At 37.0% G+C, this 22,643-nt stretch overlaps 1 protein-coding gene across 12 annotated transcripts in view; it reads left to right on the top strand.

Moving 5' to 3' along the window:
• The window catches only part of PARD3 (par-3 family cell polarity regulator), a 453,311-nt gene that overhangs the window by 280,717 nt on the left and 149,951 nt on the right, over positions 1–22,643 (top strand). For 7 of the 12 annotated variants that reach the window (XM_061996551.1, XM_061996556.1, XM_061996553.1 and 4 more), the window contains 4 exons: positions 7,148–7,298; positions 14,844–15,033; positions 19,995–20,146; positions 21,165–21,209. In XM_061996551.1, the coding sequence (XP_061852535.1) occupies positions 7,148–7,298; positions 14,844–15,033; positions 19,995–20,146; positions 21,165–21,209 (538 nt within the window). The remainder of the gene's footprint in view (positions 1–7,147; positions 7,299–14,843; positions 15,034–19,994; positions 20,147–21,164; positions 21,210–22,643) is intronic. The other 5 variants (XM_061996552.1, XM_061996562.1, XM_061996554.1 and 2 more) reach the window with 3 other exon arrangements.

Consider the following 22,643-nt stretch of genomic DNA (forward strand, 5'->3'; position numbering starts at 1 on the left):
CATGAAGGTCAAAACTTTGTGAAATGACCTCAGATACCCCTTTTTCATGCCAGTATTATTCTCATAAAGCTTCACCAGTTCTCATGTTGTAGACTAAACCTCCAGAGCAGTTATGGTGACAATAAAAATGTACATAAACACTGTAAGAGTATTATCTTATCCTCAGAGGTGTAGTGAGGAGATCATTTACAGCATCAGTGCTTATATAACTGTATACTCAAAAGAGACCACAAATTTCCCAGAAGGAAAAAAATGGTTTTTAGGCTGTTGTGGTTTAACTGAACTGAAGAGTTGCCTATAGAAAGAATTTTCATTGACTCACCGGGAGTCAGAGTATAATCTATCCAGTTTTTCAAGTGAATTATCTTGTAGTAAATATTGATATAAGCACGGAGTGGTTGGTAGTTATGAATAAACTCTGAGCCAAAACTATCTTGAGTTTTTCTCTGTTTGCCTCTGTCTACACAGAGTACAGTAATAGAGTTAAATCTGTAAGCTGCACTACTACAAACCTAGCAAACCGTTGTTTAATATCTCAATCACTGCAGACAAAAAGACACAGTGAATATTTGACAACTGCTGTTAGATTAGTGTAACAAAAACATTTAGTTTGGGATTTTATATATCTAAGGTTCCCTCACCCATTTTCCAAAAAGTTAAATATGCTCTTCAAATCTGTTTTCAAGTTTTAGCCTTGCCCTCTGTGATCAGCATTGTGTGTTGACTCTTCAACTTTCCTAAACAACCAGAGAGAGAGACTTTAGAATGCATTTCCAAATTTGTACAGACGGTGGTAAACGTGGGAAGAATAACAATAGTATTGACTTGCTATTCATTTATGGACAGCATTTAATGCTTCATTTTTCAAAAAAGCCAGCAGCTTTTAGATCTTCAACTCTATGTTGACATTTTTTAAATTACTAGGATTTCAGGAGAAACACTGGAATTCCTTGCACCATGTTTTGTTAATTAGTGATATTATTCTGCTTAGCCTGTATGGGCAAACAACTGCTGACTATATGTCCATAGTGCACACACAGCACTTAGGCACGACTGTCAGGCAGATCTGTGCAGCTGGCTGCAGGATGTGCTGATTCAAGAAAATAAAGGTAATTGTTACTTTTGGAATCCTGTTCTTTTCAGTCCTGCAACCTGGACAGCTTAGAGGCACAAATTGCTTGTCTGCACTGTTCATGTCACACACAGGCAGCACTTGTCTGCCATTAAGAGAGACAGCATCACCGTTTTCCTCAAAATGAGAGATTTCAAGGTTTTTTTCTTGTCTGTCTCCATTTTTGACAGAATTAATGTCTTGCCAAACTTGCCTGAAATGAAGGTTTGCAGATTATTTGTGGATCTCCAAATTCCTTTCTGTATTTTCTGTTCATCTTTGCTCTAGTTGCTGAGTTGAAACAGTGCAAACCATGAAGGAGAGAGTCATGAAGCCAGACCACATAAGGACCTCATCAACCATTTAAATAAATGGACTGGTAGACAGATCAGTGAGAGAGACTTTGCAAATTAGTAGTTTCATTACAAAAGACAGGAAACAAGCACACATCTTTTTTCCCTGTATACATGGAAGTAGAAAACACACAGCATCATTTTTTTCCTACATGCATTACCTGGTTACCTACTTTGCAATTGATATGACAGGTCTGGCTGTTTTTTTTCTTGCTAGATTCATTTTGTGATGACCTTCTGGACTTCATTTAGCTATTGAAAAGGCTTTAGCATCTTCTACAAACACAATGATTTCACTGTTTACTCCCTTCTCCAAGTTATTGATAAAGCTGCTCATAAGCCTAAGCTGTTCCTAGCTCTGATCACCGGGGAAAACTAGAGCTGACTCTTCTTATACTTGTGTCCAGTCCTTCAGACAGATTTCAGCCCAAAAAATGAAAACTTAGTCCAGTCCCATGGAAATTTAGTTCCTTTAATGCCTTTGATATGAAGCTTTGGTAGAAGGTTTTTGAAAATGCAAATACATCATGTCTGTTTTGTTGCTCAAGCGATCAAAGACCCCAGTGGCACCTTCATGCAACTCCAGCATCCTAGTGAGGCAGTATTTCCCTATGGATGTCTGCCTTCTTCATGAATCCATGTGCATTATTCTCAGTCATCTTACCCTTTATTGTAGATGCCACCATTTTATCCCAAAGGCAATCAGATGCCTGTTCTGTATTTCCCAAGGTCACTTCTAGGAGTACAGGCAACTGTCAGTCCTATGACACCACAGCCGTTCATAACACTATGCTGAGTGTTTCAGCCAGCAGTTATGCAGTTTTATGTTTGAGTTTCTTCAAGGGCTTTGGGGAGAATGCCATCCAACCTGGGTGAAATGTTAACTTTTCACCTAACCAACTGGGCTAATGATCCTGTGCATTTTGTCCTGGCTAATCTCTCCTTGTTTGCTACAGAGAATGGTGTCAAGTGTGGAAATTTCCTCAATATCTTTGGCAGTAGACTGAGGCAAAGAAATCATTGAACTTCCTACTGCAGACTGGTATTTTGTAGTACCTTGTGCCTTCGGTTCTGACGTTACACCTATCCCCTTTATTTCAACTTACCTTTCTTTCCTTTGTCCGTTTTCCAACCTTAATATCAACTTAGAAGCTCCGTCTTGGCCTAGGTTCCTCCTCACACCCCGTACCCCGTATCCTAACATCTAACTACATTTTGCAAAGCTGTGTGTATTCCCTCCTACCATTCTGAAAGCATTTTTGTGTCTTCTACTTGCCTTCTAACATTGTTAGAACAAGAATGCACTTTTTCTTAGAAACACTGCACTGATTTCACATGAACTAGTGCATGATTGCGCATGTAAGTAAAACCTGATCCTTTTACTGGCTGTTTACCTATATTTTCCTGTCTTTCAAATTCTGTCCCTAAAGCAGGATCTCAACTTGGGTGGTAGCAGAGAAAACTATATTTAATATTGGTAGCAGTACTGTAGAAGAGTCTCTGTTGAAAAAGGAAGCTGAAACATTTTTCACATCTTAGCCACAGTACACAGATAAGAAAATAAAAAGAAAGCCTGGATAATAATTCTGTATGACAGAAGGAGCTTCAGTACCCTGGATGCAGTGTAATATATTGAGAATTTGTATACTGGCTTCTTTAAAATTCTCTCATGCCAGTATTTGGATAACTTACTCTCTGAAGGAAAAAAGGAGTCTGATTATTGTTTCTTAGAAAAGAAAAGAAAAAAGGAATCTGTTTATGCTTTGAATATTTTGGCAACGTTCTTGTGCTTAAACTTTTTTTTTTTCACATTTATGTGTATAACTTCAGATAGGATGGATGGTGATGTTTAAGTAAAAAGGACTACATTAGTTGTCCTTTTATCATCTAGATAAGCAGCAGCTGGGCTAGTTGTACAGACAGTGCTTTCAGGAACAGCTGGTTCTTATCTCAATGACAAAGGGCCAGGGTAGAGACCTTTACTATTTAAGAAAAAAATAATCTTGTTTCTGTTTTTATTTTAAGAGAATGGAGAGTCTGTAGCATATGAGGTTTTATTACATTTTTACAAATATGATCATTTATTATAGATCAGTGGTAGGACCCAGAGAGGGAACTCTCTTTTCATCCTGGAAAGGAGAAGGCTCAAGGGAATCTTAACAGTGTCTATAAATACCTGATAAGGAGAACGAAAGAGACTGATCCAGGCTCTTCTGAGAGCTGCCCAGTGCCAGGATGAGAAGCAACGGGCACAGACTGACATACAATACATTTTTGTAAATAGAATTAAAAAAATATTCTGAAAGGGTGGTCAACCACTGGCACGGGTTGCTCACAGAGGATGTGGAGTCTCTGTCCATGGAAGTGTTCAGAACCCAACTGGACAAGGCACTGGGTAACCTGCTCTTGCTGACCTTGCTTTGCACAAGAGGTTGGACTAGATAATCTCCAGTGGTTCCATCCAACCTCAGTTGTCTGTGACTGAACTGTCACACCAAGAAGTATTCCTGCTTGGGGCAGCTATTGAGAGGAAGTATGCAGGCCAGCTGCTGCCTACTCAGGAATTCCAGTGTAAGTGTTTACATTGCCTACTCTTTATCGGTCAATCAAATTCAATTATACTGGATAGCGCTGATACCAGCTAAGGAAAGGAACTGGAATGTGTAATTCAAGCTATTAGAAGTGCATCAGGAGGAACAAGTCTTTATTTCAACATCTCTTGCTTTGGACTGAGTCTCTTTGTCCTGCCCACAGCATAGTTTCCAAAATTCAATGTGTTTTTTCTTACACAAACTTTTTGTTCACAATGTAAGGAAAATATATTTTTTTCAAATGCAAGCAGTTGCGTAATTCCTGCCTAGTGTTTGTTATTTTATAAAAGGCATTGTACCTTTTATAATGTGTTTGTGTAGTTGGCTGTTGGATGCCTTTATTTAAACCTATCTTTTGAGATGCTAATTAGAAATGGAAAAAGTTTTCCCCATCAAAATGATAAAATCCATGGTTCACTTTACAAAACACACCCATCTAAACACAATACTTCTGCTGTTTCTGTTTACCCTGTGCTTTTCTGAGTTACCAGGAGTGAATTTCTATATATTTCTCTTATTCAGAGCTTCCTTCTTGTCAGTACCTTTCTGAAAATCTCTTGAGACCTTTCTGCAAATGAGTTTGAAAGCTGATGGGTTGTCACATGAAGGAGGACTGTGCGATATGGCTCACTAAAAGCTGGACACTTGTTACATAAGGTCATCAATATAGCACTGGGAGAGTAAATCCCAAAGCACTCTGATATTTTTACACCTTATTTAAAGGCAGTGAAATAAAGGTTAGTTCAAAATTTAGTGCCTTTATCATGCAAGTTTAAGCTCTCAAACAGTCCAATGTTGCTGTGCTTTTTTTCCTTAGTGTTTCAGAATTTAACTTTCTATTATTTCTGAATTCACCCTGGATTCCTTTATAACAGAGGCTACAAATATTGTTTAATTTACTTTTCAGTAAAGCTGTCAGCTGTAATCTGCAATTTAAAAAAACTAATAAAACAAATCCTCATTTCACAATTTAAACCTTATTGAGTCTAATTCACTTGCACTGCAAGTTTATTATTCTCCTGCAGCTTGACGTGCCTCCGATTGTAATTGTGTTGACCCTCTGATGCAGTAAATCTCCCCAGTGCTTATCAAACTGGGAGAGATAAGTTTACAATTTGGAACTTCATTAAATATCTCATTTATATTAAAGAGATGATGGCTTTGAACAGAAATAATAATTTTTTTTACAGTCTCTGCGACCTCCTGATCATGGTCTCCTCGATTCTGTAATGCAGCATTTTGCAAACCTCCACCCCTCCGTGTACCGGGCATTATGCCAGCACCCAAATGTCAAAAGTTGTTAGTCCATTGGGCTGACTTCAAAGCCTCTGCTGTGGAGACTGTAGCTGAGTGCTTTGTAGCCCTTGAAGCAGATTTTTAAAAATCTTTCGTAGCATACATTCTTAGTCATCTGGGGATTGTGGGTAGAGTGATTAATAATGGGCAGCTGTTTAAAGAAGAAAAAAAATCCCCAACAAACATGTTGCTTGCTATTGTAATTCCCGAAACTACGAACTGCTCCTCTCATGCTCGTTTAGAGACCAGTCCTTGGAGTAAGTGTACCCAGCTACTAGTAGCTTCAAAGGGTTTGCAGAGTGCTCAGTATCTTGCAGTATCTGGTCCCCTCTGTATTTCAACAGAAAAAATATATACTGTGGGATTTGTGTAGGGACGTTGTTCTTGAGATTTAACTACACACTTCAGTATGAAGAAACATGTTAGTGAGAACAGCTGATGCTTTGATGTGTGAGTTCATGTGATTACCCTGCAAAACACATCTATTTAGTATTTATATTTTTTTTTACTAAAGCTGGATCGAGTTCACACTGTTTAGGTGAATTGATTTAAGGGTCTGGGTGAAGCTCCTTTGGTAATGTTACTGAATAGGCACTGGGGTGCTGGAGCTTGGGGGAACAAGGAGCTTTAGGGGCAGAAAGGTTGGATGGCAGGAGGGCTGGGTGACAGTGTGGGAAGTCTCTTTTCTCTGCTGTGTGAGTGGATGCTGACAAATTGGACATACAAACTGACTGGTGAACACATGGGTGCTCATTCACCTCACTCCCGGGGCTGCATTGACAGTGGCAGTGGAGCTGCCCATGACTATAATGGGGTGACTAAACTGAGGAAAACTCAACTTTCTACTCTCTTTTTTGAAAAATCTGAAAAGTATATGAAGGAAAACAAGGGATGACCAGCTTCTGGGGAAAAAAAAAAAAAAGGCTGAGCTGGGAGGTAGCTCAGGAGAGCTTTGTGATGGAGAGCAGCTGAGGTGGGGAGGTGGCCATACATGCAGTCTTCTCCCCTCTGCGTGTGACCAAGCAGCCCATCTCCATCACTTCTTCCACACATCTGTCTTGTAGTGCACCGGAGAGGTCTGCCTGGAGTCATGATGGGCAGGCACCTGGCGGCTCTGGGGCTTGAGGGCTGGGTTGAAGGGGCATCTCAGGTTCTGGACCTTGTGGCTCTGCCTGGATGCTTCAGCAGTGCAGGAGATCGGGGAAGCTTCCAGACTGAATGAAAATATGAGGTCTCTGTAACCAAAGACAGAAAAGTCTGACTTTTCCTCCTACCTACAAAAATGTTTGTATGTTTGTGTATTGGTTACTAATATGTGTGGTGAGGTTTCTTGGGGATTTCCATGATGATTACATTTGAAAGCAAATTGCACCACTTCAAAAAGAGCCAGCAGCCCAATTACAGATTGAGTCTGACTCTGTGTTCCTGACAGGGGCCTTGTTCTGACAGGCTGTCAGTGTGGGAAAGATGGCCCAGCTGTCTGCCCAAAAGTATTGAAAAAAGCCAAAACTGTGTTTAAGAAATTATCCAACAAAGATACACCAAAACACAATGGTTTTTTACACCAATTTTCTGCTGAAGGGTTTGAAATTTGACAGGGCACCATGGGAGGTGCAGTGCAAAATGACTTAGAAAGTTGGTCATTAAGCAGAGCTGTCATTGCAAATTATGTTTGTCCACGGTGAGAAGTTCTAGCTCATTTCGTGCCCAGACATGTCTAGGCCTTAGGCAAGTTGTTACAGTTCCCCCATGCTGCTAAATGGACCTTGGGTGCTAATTTTCCTCTCTCTGTACAGTTGGAGTCACCTGGGAGCCCCTCTGGGCCAGAGCTGCCCATAGAAACTCTGCTAGACGACCGGGAACGGAGGATTTCCCACTCCCTCTACAGTGGGATTGAGGGTCTCAGCGAGTCACCCACGAGGAATGCGGCGCTGAGTAGGATAATGGGTGAGTCAGATCAGCTCTGCTAATTGGGGTGTGCTTTTACTCCTCTCTGTGATTCGTCAAAGGACAGTTAATGTATTTTGTGGCAATCAGGGAACATGGAAGTTGCAACGAACAGTTTTAAAACGTGCCTTGATATTATTCCACGCAAGCCTTCTGGATAGTTAATGTCAGGAAGAAAGTCAAATGGAATTCTAAAGTGAATTTTGTAACCCGTGGCAGGTAATAGAACAAATAACAAACAGGAGCATTTAACACGTTTTTTCAGTATCTGATCTGGGACATTAAATTATTTGTTGGTCTAGTCTCCATCTTGAGTCTTCATTTACGTGGAAGTCAGTGACTCATGGGAATTTATAATTAATTTCAGCATTTTTTTTTCTCCTCTGTTTCAATCATACTAAAGTACAAAAATAAATAACACAAACTTGCATCCACTTATGCTTATTAGGGTATTTCATTAATTTGTTTGATTTTTTTTTTTGCTTTGCAGGACACTAATTTTAAAACCTCATAACTAATTTTGAGCATCCTTTGTGTAGATTCTGTGCCATACCATCTGCATGGCCCCAGTGGATAATGAGGTTATTAGCAGTTGCTCTGCAGCAATTCAGCTTCCGATGTACAGAGCTAGGCAATAAGGACTTGCCTTGCCACAGGAGTGGTCGGATTTACTGACTGGGATGGGGATTAGTTTGAAAGGGTTTTCAAATTTAAACATAAAAAGCAGCTTGATGAAAATAGTACCTGACAGAAGATGCGACAATTGCTTGCTTGAGTTGCAAGTTTGAAACATAGGATAAGACCATTAAATCTGGGACTTTTTTTAGTGTGCCTGACAGAGAATATATTAGAAGATGCTGCTATAAACTTGATAAGAAGCAAGGCTGAATATAGTTTTTAATTGCTTCACATTGATTTCCAGCCTTAGAAAAATCTAAGTCCAGCACTGAGGCTTTTTCCAGTCAGCAGTTTGTATGTATATATATGTATTTCACTCTGTTTTGGGATTGTTCATTGTTTTGTATTTTGGGATTTGCTTTTTCTTTGTGGTAGCAGAATAGCACTTGGTAAACTCTCTGAAAATGTACACATTTTCTATTTAAGACATTTCTTCAGAAATATCCAAAATATCAGAAGATGTTTGTGCTTTTTTTGTGTGACTTTGGGCAACAGCAATTAGAAAGAAATTATATTCTATTGCACTAAGTTTTGTGCAGCTCAGAAGAAAAATTTTATACCTCATAACCAAGGATCATGAAACCTTTTCACCCAAAGTCTTAAGCTCTTAAAGAGAACAATTTTTTAAAAAGTACTTCTTTGTTAAAGAATTTAAGGAGTGATAAAGTAATTAGATGTCTTTAGCACTACGCTTCTGTAGAAGTGACTGCTTGTGGTGTCAAGGTTTTAGATGAAACATTTGCAAAGCACTACCTCCTGCTTTTTCCATCAGAGGATTTACACATAGAGTTGGTATAAGCATTAACGATCTATCACTTAAACACCTTGTCCAGTGATGGGAGAAGAAACCCTGAGAGTATCTCTATGCATGTGTGTCAGCAATGCAGTTTGCTTCCACATAAAAGGAACACAGGACTTGCCATGCCAAATTAAACTAGTGGTTCATCCATCAGTTATTATCCCTTTAGCATTAGTCAGTAACCAATGTTTCCATAAAAGAAAGAAATCTTCTGAAGATCTTAAAATCTAATGGTTTTGGTTACTTCTGCAATGTAGACATAGGGAAAAAAAAATCCATCCTGCGTTTTGTAAGTGTTTTATAACCTGAAATTGATGTTTTGATTTCCTCTGAATCGTTGTTTTTCTCTACTGTTTTCAGAAACCAGAAACTAGGTAGAAAATTGTTTGGTTGTGACTTAAATCCATTGATGCTTTAGATGGAAGTACAGGAAAAATCAAATTGTGCCTGAACCTCATAGTAAATGTGATCTAGTCCCACACAACTGAAAACCAGTCTTGCCAGGGCTAGGTCATTCTCCTCTGCAGTCACGACACCTTCACAAAGCTGTCATGTTTAAACCAAATTTTCAAGTAACTTAAAACTGCAATGTTTATAATCTTTTGTGATATTATTGCATGCAGGTTTTCTTGCAATGCCATGCAACAGAGAGGTGTTGTTACCAGTTGGGAGAGAGAGGTATAGTTGCTCATTTCAGAGTAGCTAATGTTTCTAAGAATCAATTCTTTATAATGCAGTGAACTTTCTGTCCTGTTAGCATCGATAATAAGAAAAAACACAGGCCTTTTTTTGGTACTTGGGAATCTAAATGCGGTGTTACACGACTCTTCCAGAGTTTTTTTCTCTCTTGAAAGTTGGCCTAAAAGCAAGGATTTGTCCTAAGAGCAAACTGATTGAGAAAGACTGGAGGTCTGTACCTTGCCATACCAATCCTGACCATGGAAACAAGCCCAAAGGAGTGCTTTATGCAGTGCTGATTCTCTTGACTATTCAAAAATGGTAATCTCAAGTTCTGGAAGGGGCCTACTGTTTTCAGTCATTGCTTAACATTGGAACAAAACTTTTAAGACAGTTTTTGTTTCTTTTAAATACATCTAATGTCATTTTCAGAGAAGATGCTGAAGACAATTTCCTTGTTCTTTAAATCCATAACTGACAGCAAGAACTGATTGTCAGAGTCTTGCTGTGTGAGTGGGAATAAAATATCCATTTTAGAATGTGATTTAAATTATGTAAAATAATGTTTGCTTAATGTAAAAAGGCTACATGAATCTTTTAATGTTCCTGACTATGCTTATGTTGATCTACTTTTCTAGATGATTATTGCTATTATAGATTTTCTTGTGCTTTTTCACTTGATAATATTTCGCTGAACATCTCTGATGGAGAGGAAATACCACTTTATTCAGGGAGTTGTTTTTTTGTTTTTGGCGAGACATTTATTTATAAAAATTGGGTCTTCAAAGATATAGTTGGCTATAAAAAAAACCTTCTGTTTATTTATTTTTAATATTTTCAGGTTGCATGTTGTTAGTACATTCAAAATAAGAACTGTGTTACGTTGGTTTGCTTGGCTCTATGATTAAAAATTCAAGTCTCTTCTTTAGATACACTGTTCTTGTATATAGTCCATTATGCTCCTGAGTTTTGCAATACGCAAATACATAGCTGCTGTCTATATAAATTATTCTTATTCAACAAACAGCTTAGTACAAAGTCCTCTTTCATCTCTTTCTTCTTGTTGCTGATATTTCTTTTATTAACACAGTGGGTTTTGTTGCTAACGGTGACTAAACAGAAGTTATTTATCAGGGGGTACACAGAATAACAATGCCTTGCATTGAATCTGCTTTTCATCCCGAAGGATCCCCCAGAACTTCATAAAATTTGATAGATCCTACACAACAGGAAATACTTTGTTCTCTACATAAATAATTTCTATACGATAGAATCGGGAAGAAGCAGTACTGGAAAAAAATGTAGCTGGAGATGTAGAGTGTGTGTGTCAATGAAATGAAAATAGCCCTTTAGAAGTAGAATGCAGTTCCCTGGCCAAGAATCTCATCAGAATGTGGTGGTCTGCTACAAGTCTTGACAGATATGAGCACTGTCTTGAAATCCAAAGCCTGGATGCAGTGGAGACATTTGTGTCTTTAGACATTCCTCAGACATTTATTCACATTTCCACCTCTATTTACCTTGGAAAATTAGATGACATGAGTATCTATGGGAAATTTTGCCAAAATACAATGTTTTGATGATGACAAGTATGCCATTAGTGAAAGACGAAAAAAGGATGATCTGGAGAAGTTCTAATTTCTCGTCTTCCTGGAGGAAGTCTCAACACTGTTATGATCATCATCATTGTTTTCTTTTATTATTATTATTTCTATTATTTATGACTCTGTTACTTTGGTTAATCATTCACTGTCACAGGGTAGCTGTTGCTGATTTCTTGGTCAGGCGGGTTAGGAATTACACGTCATGTCAGAGCAAGGAAAGCTCTCTACTTGTGGAAGAGGCTTGAAGTATACCATTGCTCTAAATCCGACAATGTCAAAGTGCTCATGAGAGTTACTTATAAAGTTATACTTGGTTTTGAACATATTGGAAGGACATTCAATAGATCCCTTAGACCATCATTTAAAAACAAAGCAATAGCAAAAGCAGAAGGACCAAGCCAGATACAGTACCGTGGCAATGCAGCATAGTGTGGGAGCCATGTTTATCCCAGGAAACCAAACTTCAGGGATTTTCAAGATTTTAAAGGACCTGGAGTAGTGGATTCTTCATCAGTAACACTTTTGTTCATGTTATGTACTGCATATGCTCAGGATTTTCTTTTTGGATCACTTTTTGTTGGTGGTTTAAGTCCAAACTATTTTGTGGTCTATTGTAGGTCTATACTATTACAGGTTTGAAATCTTGCTCTGTTTGGCATACTTTTCCTTCTAAGCTGAAAGTCCTCAGAGACCTGGAGACCAGCCATTTCATGCTGGAGCTTTGAGACTTTCTTTTTTTCTGCACAGACAGTTCAGAACTCTTCTTGGTCCATGGCTTGGTTTGGTCCTCAGGCTACGCTTGTTTAGATCCATAACTTGTTCAAGAAATTCAAGCCTCATTGTCCTGAGATGAGACACATTTGAAAGGGAGATTTTTTTCCCTTCCTTATTACACTATCCAAAATATTTTATATTATTACAGATTACCTCTCTGAAATTGAATTACTATGTGCAAAACCAGACTTGAAGTGTATTCAGAGTCTAAATTTTATGGCACTTTTCTATCCCAAGGGAAAATTGTTGTCTGAGCGGTCTGTAGGCAGATCAAGCCACATCTTAGATTTTTACATCAGCCAAATATACTGATGATTAATAGGTTTGAAGTTTCTTTGATGTTACCTTGTAATTTTTCTCACAGTACTTGCAGCGTTGCTTTCTCCAAGGGTATTTTCTGTCCACTTCAGCTGAGCTCTCTACAAAGGATGTATTGAGTCCACTGCTGAGGTCTGTGAAACCATCTGCTGGAGGTGAAGCCTTTCACCTGTTTTTAGCTTCATCTGCAGTGAAAAGCATAAGCATGTCAGGTGGATTTTTCTCCTTAATTCCAGAGCAACTATTAAAATGTCAGTCTTCACCCTTGTCAGATACAAAGAAGAGTAGTGAAAAGTTAAAAATGCTACTGAATTACTGTAGCCTCTCAGATGGGAAGTTCAATCTGCCGAATGCTATAAGGTTATACCGTTTCACAATCAATTCTTTGGAGACATTATTAACTATGGAGTTAACAGTCTTGTAGACATTATGTTTGGAAAGAAGTACATTACTAAGCTAAACATTAACCTGTCCATCAAAGAAGCTATTGCTGGGCATAGAATGAGCTGTTATGCAAACTGAACACATTCATTTCAGTTCGACAGTGATGAGATGTTCACCATACAGTACCTTTTTCTTCCAGCTACTTTTTCAGCCTCTCTTTTGAAGACTGCTTCTCACTCTTTGGAAAGCTGTACAAAATGTCTTATCTAGTGCAGTGATGATTTTAGCTATATCTTTATGCATAATATTTTATCTATTTGATTGGGTTTTGATCATGCAAAGATACTAATGGTAACTGAAACCTTTCCAGAAAAGAGGAAATAAAATCATTCCCCCTAATTCTATACAGTTTTTCCATATCTGTAGGAAAAATACAGAATGAAACAATTTTATGTATCCATAGAAGCAGTTTATGTTATGGAAATGTTCTGCTCTATATCGTTACTGCAGTGCATCATCATTCTAGGATAATTTACACTTTGTTGGTAGATGAATTGTTGATTAAGTTAATACTTTTCTTTTCACAAGACATGACAATTTTACTAATTGTTTTAGTAAGATAATACATTTCCAGGAATAAAAATCATGTAATGTCAAGGTCATTCATTAGAAATGATGTTGCATGTAGTAAGAGTTAGGACCAAACATTTTAAATGACAGGTCTTTTTAACTTGAGCGTGAACATCCAAGAGTAAACAATATTTTTAGAGGTATTCTGTCCCCCAAAAAACAATATGTGCAGCTAATATGAAAGGACAACTAATTGTTAGCCCAGCTAATTAGTTAATAATTAGGCATCACCTCAGATAACTAAATAATTTTAATCCAAGATTGCAACAATTTATTTTCCTTAGAGCAAGTTTTAGCTTTATATTCTTAGTCAAAGTTTTAAGTGGTGATAATTCTTTATTCCCACCATTGTCCAAAAAAATGTTTTAGAACCCACATCCTCCCAACTCTGCATCTCATCTGTGTATTCTGAAAACCAGATTTATTCAGTTTAAGCCATAGTTCCATTACAGAGCATTGCATTGAAAATATTCCTTCTGATATCCTTTATAGCTTTTTCATCTGTTTTGGTGGCATGACATTTACTGTAGATTTTAAAGTTGCTTCCACCTTTTTACAGCAGTTTGAGAATCGTTATGCAGACATGCATTGAAATTATTACTGGAAAATGTAATCCTGTGAATATATTTGTCCCTAGAAAAGCAGCAGTGGTAGTGGGTTTATAATACATGCACATTAAGACTGGTTTTTAGTTTGAAACGATGTTTAGTAGTTTGTAAGAATCCTGCAATACCATCTTTTAACTGGTACATTAACAAATTAATCCAGTGAAGTCTGACATTGAACAAAGAATAATACTGGGTCTTTATTACGTCTCTTTTATATATGTGATGACTCTAGTTTAAGCATTTTAACAACAGTGTTAAAATTTACTTGAATTTGATGGTAATAAAATTAAGTAATTTTGTTTTTCCCCAAATTGGGGGAAAAAATATGGGCCTCCAGATTATTTGTTAAAGGAGAGAATGAAAATTTGGAATTGTTTAGCTTTAGCTGCGAGTTCTCATCACCTTTCACAATTCTTACCTTTGTGGAGATGTTATTAAAGTGTTCCAGGTTCCCAATAGCAGTTCATCCAGTTTCAAATTTCATGAGGGTAAGACTGGCCAGGAGAAGTGAGGAGCTCTGCTAGTCCTTGATTAACTCATTCTTAGTTTCTGCTGAACAATGTGATGCAAGAGAAGATACTGTGTTCTGGGACAGTGCTTTTCAGTGTTACGTGCTCACAAGACTTGAGTCAATGAGCACAGATGGAAATACAGGAGGTTGCCTCTAACATCAGGAAACACTTTTTTACTGTGAAAATATGATGGAGTGCTAACATAGGTTTCCCAGGGATGTGGTGGAGTAGAAATACTCAAAAGCCTTTTGGTCAAGGTGCTGGGCAGCAGCTAGCTGTTGCTGTCCCTACTTGAGCAGGGGTGTTACACCAGATAAGAGGTCCCTTCCATGTGATCTTCTTACAGTAGGCTGCAAATACAACTGGAGTATATTACTTTTCAGACCTCTGCATAGGAAAATGTGTATAAAATGAGATATAATTTTATTATCTGTATTTTATCACTCTTACCAGTAGCAGTGCAGTTTGACATGACATTTTATCAACTGTGATTATATATTATTTGAGGCACTCTCTTCCATTATTTAGTTTTGGGGTTTTTTTTCCTTTTTATTGTTCAGGTAAATATCAGCTGTCTCCAACAGTGAACATGCCCCAAGATGACACTGTCATTATTGAAGATGACAGGCTGTCGGTTCTCCCTCCTCATCTCTCTGACCAGTCTTCATCCAGTTCCCACGATGATGTTGGGTTTGGCACTGTTGATGCTGGTGGATGGAATAAAGCTGCAATTAATGAGTCAACAGACTGGTAAGAGCATGGTTTCGTGGAAGGGAGAGAGAGATGCAGTTGCATCTTTTGCTTTAGTTTAATTTTGTACTACTGCTAATATTGGTCTTTTTTTTCTTCATCACATTTAGATTTCACTTATTTTCAAACTGGTAATTATCCCTGTTTCAAAGAAGGAAGTCTGTACAGATAATCTGTTAGGCTTTCTACTTCTGGTTGCAGTTTTGTGCTCTGTTAGAGTACATTTGTGGAAATATTACTAATTGTTATTAAGACCAAATCAGTATATAACTCTGCTAATTTGATGGTTTAATATTAATGTAGCTGCCAACTAAGCTAGCTTTTGTTAAACAAAAACTTCGCAAAATTTAAACACCTGAGTTTGTGAAAGGTGAAAAATTTCAATTGCAGATTTCAATTTATGAACTCTATTGTAAATATTTCTAAGCCTGTAACTCAAAGGCTTTGTTTTTTTGTTCCAATATATATCTAGGAGCCTTTCAGTACTTCTCTGCATTTCTTGATTTTCCTATTAACATGCAGTACTTTCAAAATTTACTTTGAGGTCAAAGCAGCACTTTGCCTTAGTGTGAATGTTTATGCAACAGGAATTAGTTTTCTTTGTCATGCATGCAGAAATACCTTTCATGTCATGGTATGATTTGTAACTATCTTGTAAGGACAGTGTACTGTAATAGCTCTACGTTTAAAAATATGGAAAGTAATAGTTCCACATTTAAACTATAGAAAAGAACCTCATATGTTTGATCTATAGTAAAAATAATTTCTGTGAATCTTAACTCTCTAATTACTTTTATACATTTTAGTATAAGAGTCTTAGTGAGAAATGCATGGAGCTCTATTATTGACTTGCTTAGACTCCTGGCAAAGAAATACTGTTTGTTGCTTAGTTAGTACAATTAATACAGATCTAAGATTTAATTTGCAAGTCCTGTAATTATCTATAGTAATAGCAAAATAAAAGCCCACCCCTGTACACTGCCACTTCTTGAAGCTAGATAATTACCACAAATGGTGTGAAGTATATGAATTTTCTTATTTTTCTTGTCTCTTGAGCCTGTTATGAATGTGTCAGCAATATCTTAATGAAACAGCAATAGCACCTGCCAGCTGATACACACCTGTCAGCTTCTTCTTTGCTTTGTATTACTTTATTTCATCTTATGTCCAGGAATTGAGTTCTGTATTTTAAACATTTTTTTAATAATTGTATAAAAGGATATTTCTTTTCATTCTCATTTGCATGTTTTTTTCTTAATGTTGCAACTCTTCTCTTGGACAAGGCATACCTGTAATTTGGGCCCTCGAAAAGTCCATCTGTCTTTTGTAAAAGCTTGTAGAGTTGAGAGTCTGAGACATTTAAGTAGAATAGTACTCAAAGGCTGCACATAATAGCTTATTGTTGAGGGAGTTGTTTTAGCCAAACATGAGCAAAAGGCTAAAGCATAAAGCAAGAGCCCATTTGAAACTGCAGATGCTTTTGCATTTACTTTTGCAGCCTTTCTTGCTATTCACGTACTTCTTTGAAAATGAAAGTAACAGTAAAGAAAATAGAGATTAGGTATTGTTAGATCATGCTCTAAACCTCTAAACATGTGTATGAGAAATTCTAAGTCTTTGGAAAAAAAATGCACTTAAAACAGAGATCAATGCAGTGCCTTACTATCTAATCTATTCTATTTGTAGAAAAATAAATAGCAGTACAATTAGATTGTTGCATTAATTTCCTGCTGCTAATGGATGAAGGGAGACTTGTAAAACGAAGGTGCATTGTATGATTTTTCTGGAAGGCACAAAGGGTAAAACTAAGAATATGGATGAAGGGTTATCCAAACAAGAATGGCAGCTGTTCTGAATCACAGAAGAAAATGTAAGCTTTTCCAGCTTCACAATATCTCCCTAATCCTTGATGAAAATGTTATGAAAACAAAGGGGCAATAAGACAGGATTAATAAGTGGAATTTTAATAACATTGAGGGTCAGAAGACGGTTACATTCTTTTAGGGATCAGCTGTCATTCCAGAAATCTTATTTGTTAAGTATGCTAGAGTATAGTAAATTGCATTTGGCATTGCTTAATGACTTGCACTAAACTCACCTTCTGTGTTTTATTAATGCAGTTGAAAAATTTTAAAATGAGGCATTTACAGGGGCATTAGTTCCTCCTCTGTGCTCACTGGTTTTTCCAGATGTGGTTTCCTCACAGGGACTTTTGAATACTTTTAGGCAATTCAAACTCCTGTGATCTGCTCCTTCCTTAATTACTAAAACACGCTCCCGGGTCATTACTAATAAAAATAACCCGGGACATGAAAGCTGTTGACTCAATGTAGGGCTCAGATATTTGTACTCAAAAAAGGTATGAGATGTCATGATGTCAGAGAGCAACTAATTTTTGGTGCTAAGTAGCACTTTTAGTATGCAGGATACTACTCAAACACAAAGTAATAATCCCCCTAATAAGTGTTTTTGGAAGGTAGGTGTGATAAGGGCAGAGAAGGGAAGCAGAGAGAAAGCCCCTAAAGACAGTGTCAGTGGAAATGCTGTCATCCAGGCTCCAGAATTCCTGATTGCTGACACCATATCCAGACCCCACTGCTCTCTTAAGACCTGTGGTGCCCTTTTTGAGTTTTATTTCACTTTGGGAGTTTAGTCTATTCTTAAGACTTCAAGTTACATATGTATGTGCACGCCGTATTTAGATGAAAATGGTATTCTGCTTTATTTGAAGCTTTATATATGTGGATCAAAGTAAAGTCCTATTGATAAAAGGAGCATACAGCCAAACCAAATAGTTTTAGAAATTCACTCTTTTTGAAGAAAGCATCACAAGATACATTTTGTTTGGCAAGATAGAGCTGGTCATTTTTAACTAACGTGAGCTGTGTTAACAGATGTTGCTAGAAAAAATTCTCACTTAGTAAAACCACATTTTTTTGGCCTTCAGAGACAGAACTGACTAGCAGTGAGCCAGAAACTCCTGTGTGGCCTTGGGAAAGTCATTTATGATCTGATTATGAAAGGTGTTGAAAACCTGTAAGTTCAGTTGAGTCACTCGGAGGACGTTTTCAGCCTTAGGTGGTTCTTATTCAGCTATGCGTTTCACTGCTGTAAATGCTAGAAATGTATATTGCCCTTGTCTGTTTTATCTTTCTATCATGTGGTGATAATTTTTTCCCTATTTTGTGGGAGTGAATGTGAGGACTAAATAGTTATTTTTGAGTTCAGGCTCTGATTCATCAGAGCTTTTAAGCATATGCTTCAAAACATCGCTAAATTGTGCAGACATCTCTGAAATAGTTGCAGTAATTAAATGTAAAACATTATGAGCCTCAGCCAGAAACATTAAAGTCAAAAGGCACTTGACATTGTCTTTATTCATATAAGCTCTGATCCTGGTCTCACTTAGGTATAGTATTCCTGTCACATACACGTGTCTTATTATTTGTGAATTTATCATTACTGGACTGAATTTCTCCTAGGCTACCCGGTAAATGGGATAGGGATTTTCATCCTTTGTAGTACTTGGACACTTTTCCTTACCTCTCTTCACTGCTATGCATAATACCCACGTGTTCCTTGATGTCAGATGCTTCTATAAAATAATAGTACATGGCATATGTAAACCTGTGCATGTTAGAGAATTAAAAAGTTTAAATTTCTGCAGAAACTCACTGTTTGCCTGTTCCTCACTAGGTATGAGATTCATGTTATACTTAGCCCTTAAATTAGAAAATAATTCTTTTGAACATTAACATGTGCATGTACATGGCATTTAATCTATTTGGATATCTCTGTGACAAAATATTTGGCTTTTTTTGGAATCTTTAAGTCCAACAACAATCCAAGGGGAGATTCTGAGGGATCTTTTTCTGGTAGGACAGCTAACGATGGTGAAAAACACTCATTTTTCTCAGTATTTTACTATTTCAGTTTTTTTGGGGGTGCAAGACTGAAGTGGAAACCTAAATTCTTTGGACTTTCCTTCAGGCTCTTTTTAGTTCTCTCCCGTTTTCCCAGAAATCATCAGGTCTTTGTGTGGATTTCCTTTTATATTGTTTATTAGCAGTAAGCAATCTTTCTTTCTCTTTTTTTTTAAAATTGTTTTAACGTGCTTTGTGGTCATGGTGACACATTGCAAGCCTAAGGTTTAGCTTGCACACCAAAGTTCTCCTGTATTCTTGCATTCATTGTTCTGCCAATGTTTGGCCAACATTAATAAATCTTATCTTCAGCATGCTTCTGATGAGGCATGCTGAAATGTCAGTCACCACTCACTAAAGACCTGACTCACTTGGCTGAGGTCATGCAGAAATCTGCAAAAGAGACCAAAGCTCAGTCCAGTTATTGCCATTTCTGATTTAGTGGGGGAACCATTGTGTTGAACACTTACATTGTAACGAAGTAATGAGTAAAACTACATTTGTCTGGTATAGCAAGTTTAAAACCAGGGGATGCTATGAAAAATTTACAAGCAATTTCATGTATGAAGAGAAGTTTTCATGCAAAGCCTTTAAATGAAGAAATTTGAAGCTGTGTAGGCTTCAGGCAGGACACGTTGTATTTACGCTTTACTAAAAACCGCTTTGTGATGAAGAAAGATCTGATATCTGATATTTGCTATTGACAGAATATATTTGTCTCTCATGAAGGAAATGAAAGTTTTATTCTCACTCAAATTATTCCAATGTTGGGCTGTACATTCTGATAGTATAGTGCACAAAATAGGCTTCTCTTTCCTTAAAGTTCCTAAGTGGAATTTTGGATATTTTTTAACTAGAATTGCTTGATGCAGTAAAACAAATCCATCATGTGTGTATGTGACTACTTGCAGTGGTTTATTTTAAAATGTGCACTTTATCGTTGGTAGAAGTCACGTGCTAAATAAATGCTTTTCTCTGCAGAGTGAAAGGTTGCGTGATCTTGATAAATGTTCGCATGGTTTTTTTCCCTCCCTACAGCACTCTTAGTCCAGATGTTGATCCAGTGCTTGCCTTCCAGCGAGAGGGTTTTGGACGCCAGAGCATGTCAGAAAAGCGTACAAAGCAATTTTCAGATGCCAGTCAGTTGGAGTTTGTTAAAACACGAAAATCCAAAAGCATGGATCTAGGTAGTGAGTGATATTTTTTCAATTGCTTTATTTGAACCTGATTTTCATGTTGTAAGTATATAGATTTCATAATTCCAAACACATTGCTTTTGTGCAGTACTACTGCACATAATGTCTGCTGGTGGAAGTAAACTATTCTTAATGTGAATGGCCAAGTGGCCTGTGTATTGTTTGTATCACTTGTAAATGTCCATACGTTTAAATGCCATAGCCCTCTGGATATGTGGTTATACATAAACATTCAAGGTATTTATTAAAATGGAGGTGAAAAGTGCATTTACCAATCCATACGGAATAACTGTGTAAAACTGTATTATACTGTGGTTCTGAGAAGACAGGATTCCTCTCAGTTGATGGTTATAATGCAATTAGCCTTAAAGATCCTTTGTAGTCTCACATTTTGTAGGTGGATTTTGATTAAGATATTAAAGATATTCTGATATTTGTATCAGAATCCTTATAAAGTAACACTGGCTAAGGCAGACAATCGACTAATCATTTTAACTGATAAAACAACTGAGAACAAGTCATCGCTAACAAGTGCGTTTATTTTTCTGCCATTGAATTTGGATTCTGAAGTGCAGACTCTAGTAACCTTAAATAGTGAGTTTTGGTTGGTTAAACACATAAAATTCCCTATTCAGAATAATAAAATAGAATATGGTTTTCTCCTTTACAACAATTGTGAATATCTTAACTACAATCTCTAATTCACCAACTTCTTCAGGGGACAGTAAGGTTGGTGGTATTGACTTGTCTTGACTAGTTGTGATGTGCTAACGTGTAAATAACAGATTGTACCTGCCTGTGATGTGAACATGACTGACATTGCATGAAGGTTACTAGTTTGCTGCCGTTTCTACCCAGAATGTTTGCTTATTCTTGCAGTTTATTTGCATGAAGTATGACATTGCTAAGGTCCCCTAACTTGAAAAAAAATAAGCGAAACAGGAGGAATGTTGGATGCATGTGGGGCATGGGCACTAACTGGGCTAACCATTATACATTTACCTTTTAACAGTAGCTGACGAGACTAAGCTCAGTACAATGGATGACCAGAAAACAGGTAAGAATTGACAGTAAGGCTGTTGCTATAGAAACCTTGGTCAAAGCAGCTTACCACAATTACAGAACTGCCAGTCAAATTGCATGAAAACATGAATATTCCAATACTTGCATGGCTGCTTTCTGTTGTTGTGAATAATCAAGTCATACAGAAAAAGCAAATTCTCTGTAGAGATAAGTATCTAGAGCAGTATATTCCACCAGGTCATACATGTGACCGTAGGTAGACACCTATTTCTACACTTTGAACTCATAAATACGCACAGTTGTTTGACTTTTTGTCCTTTCAAAAAAAAGTCTCAGAAAATCTTCTCCTAGCTTTGAACTCTAGTGTGCAGAGAGAGGATGCAGAGCAGTTGAATGTTTGGCTATTACAGTGCTAACAAAGTGATTGAAAATAATTATTTTAATCAGCAAACTGCTACCTTTACCTTGAGTGGTCATCAGATATATGTTGTGTTTTGAGTTGAAGATGATTAGTGCAAGTTGATTTGCCTTTGGAGCTGAAACCCGAGCATTGTCACAGAACAAAAGAATATGTAAATAGAATCTTTTCCACATACCATCAATTGTAGCGTTTCACACAATGATAATGAGAAATAGCTTTCAAAGCATATTTTTTATTAGTAATTAAAATAATGCACCAACTGCAATTATGAATCTTTATGATTTATTAATATATGTCAGCTTTTGACCTTTGGAATGCTATTTTAATTAGAGTAGATCCAGAGGACACCATAACATTACTTAGGTCTAATTAGGAACAATTCACCTTTATAACCCAAAAATATTATATATTTTAGCATGAATTGGGGAGTAGGGCATTCCATACAGAATTTGCAATTAATAATTCACAACTTACAGCATGAGTAGGAATACTGAAAAGCTGTAAGTAATCAAATGATAAAGTTTTTATTTAACAGATAGAAATTTTAGCACTTAAAATGTTGCAGAATTTGGCCACAAACTTGCAGCTTTACAAACTGAGGATGAGTATACAAAATTCAAATGTATGACTGCTTTGAAGGATTAAAGCTATCAGAGTGTGAATATGTGAACTGTGTTAATAATTGTGGCAAGAATCAATGCTTAGGAACTGCCTTCACCCGAGCATTATTCACATCAGAAGTTGTTACAGATCAAACTCAAAATTATTGTAAATTGTTTTTCATTTTCTCATTAGCCTGCCTAGTTGAATGGAATTTGATTAGAATGGTGTAAAACCTGTGTGTTTAGTGAAATATGGTGGTTATGTTTTAAAAGTGCTTAGTGGTTTCGATGATATCACTAGAAAGTGATGTTAATCGAATGTAGTTTTTCTCTATAACGCCTGGATTAAATTCCAAAAATGAGATAAGTCAGACAACTTGAGTGAAAGAGAATGACCATAACCATCTGGATTAAGCAGTTACATATTTTGTGCACAGCAAGCTCA

This window comes from Colius striatus, chromosome 5, assembly GCF_028858725.1.
Source record: "Colius striatus isolate bColStr4 chromosome 5, bColStr4.1.hap1, whole genome shotgun sequence".
NCBI lineage: Eukaryota > Metazoa > Chordata > Aves > Coliiformes > Coliidae > Colius > Colius striatus.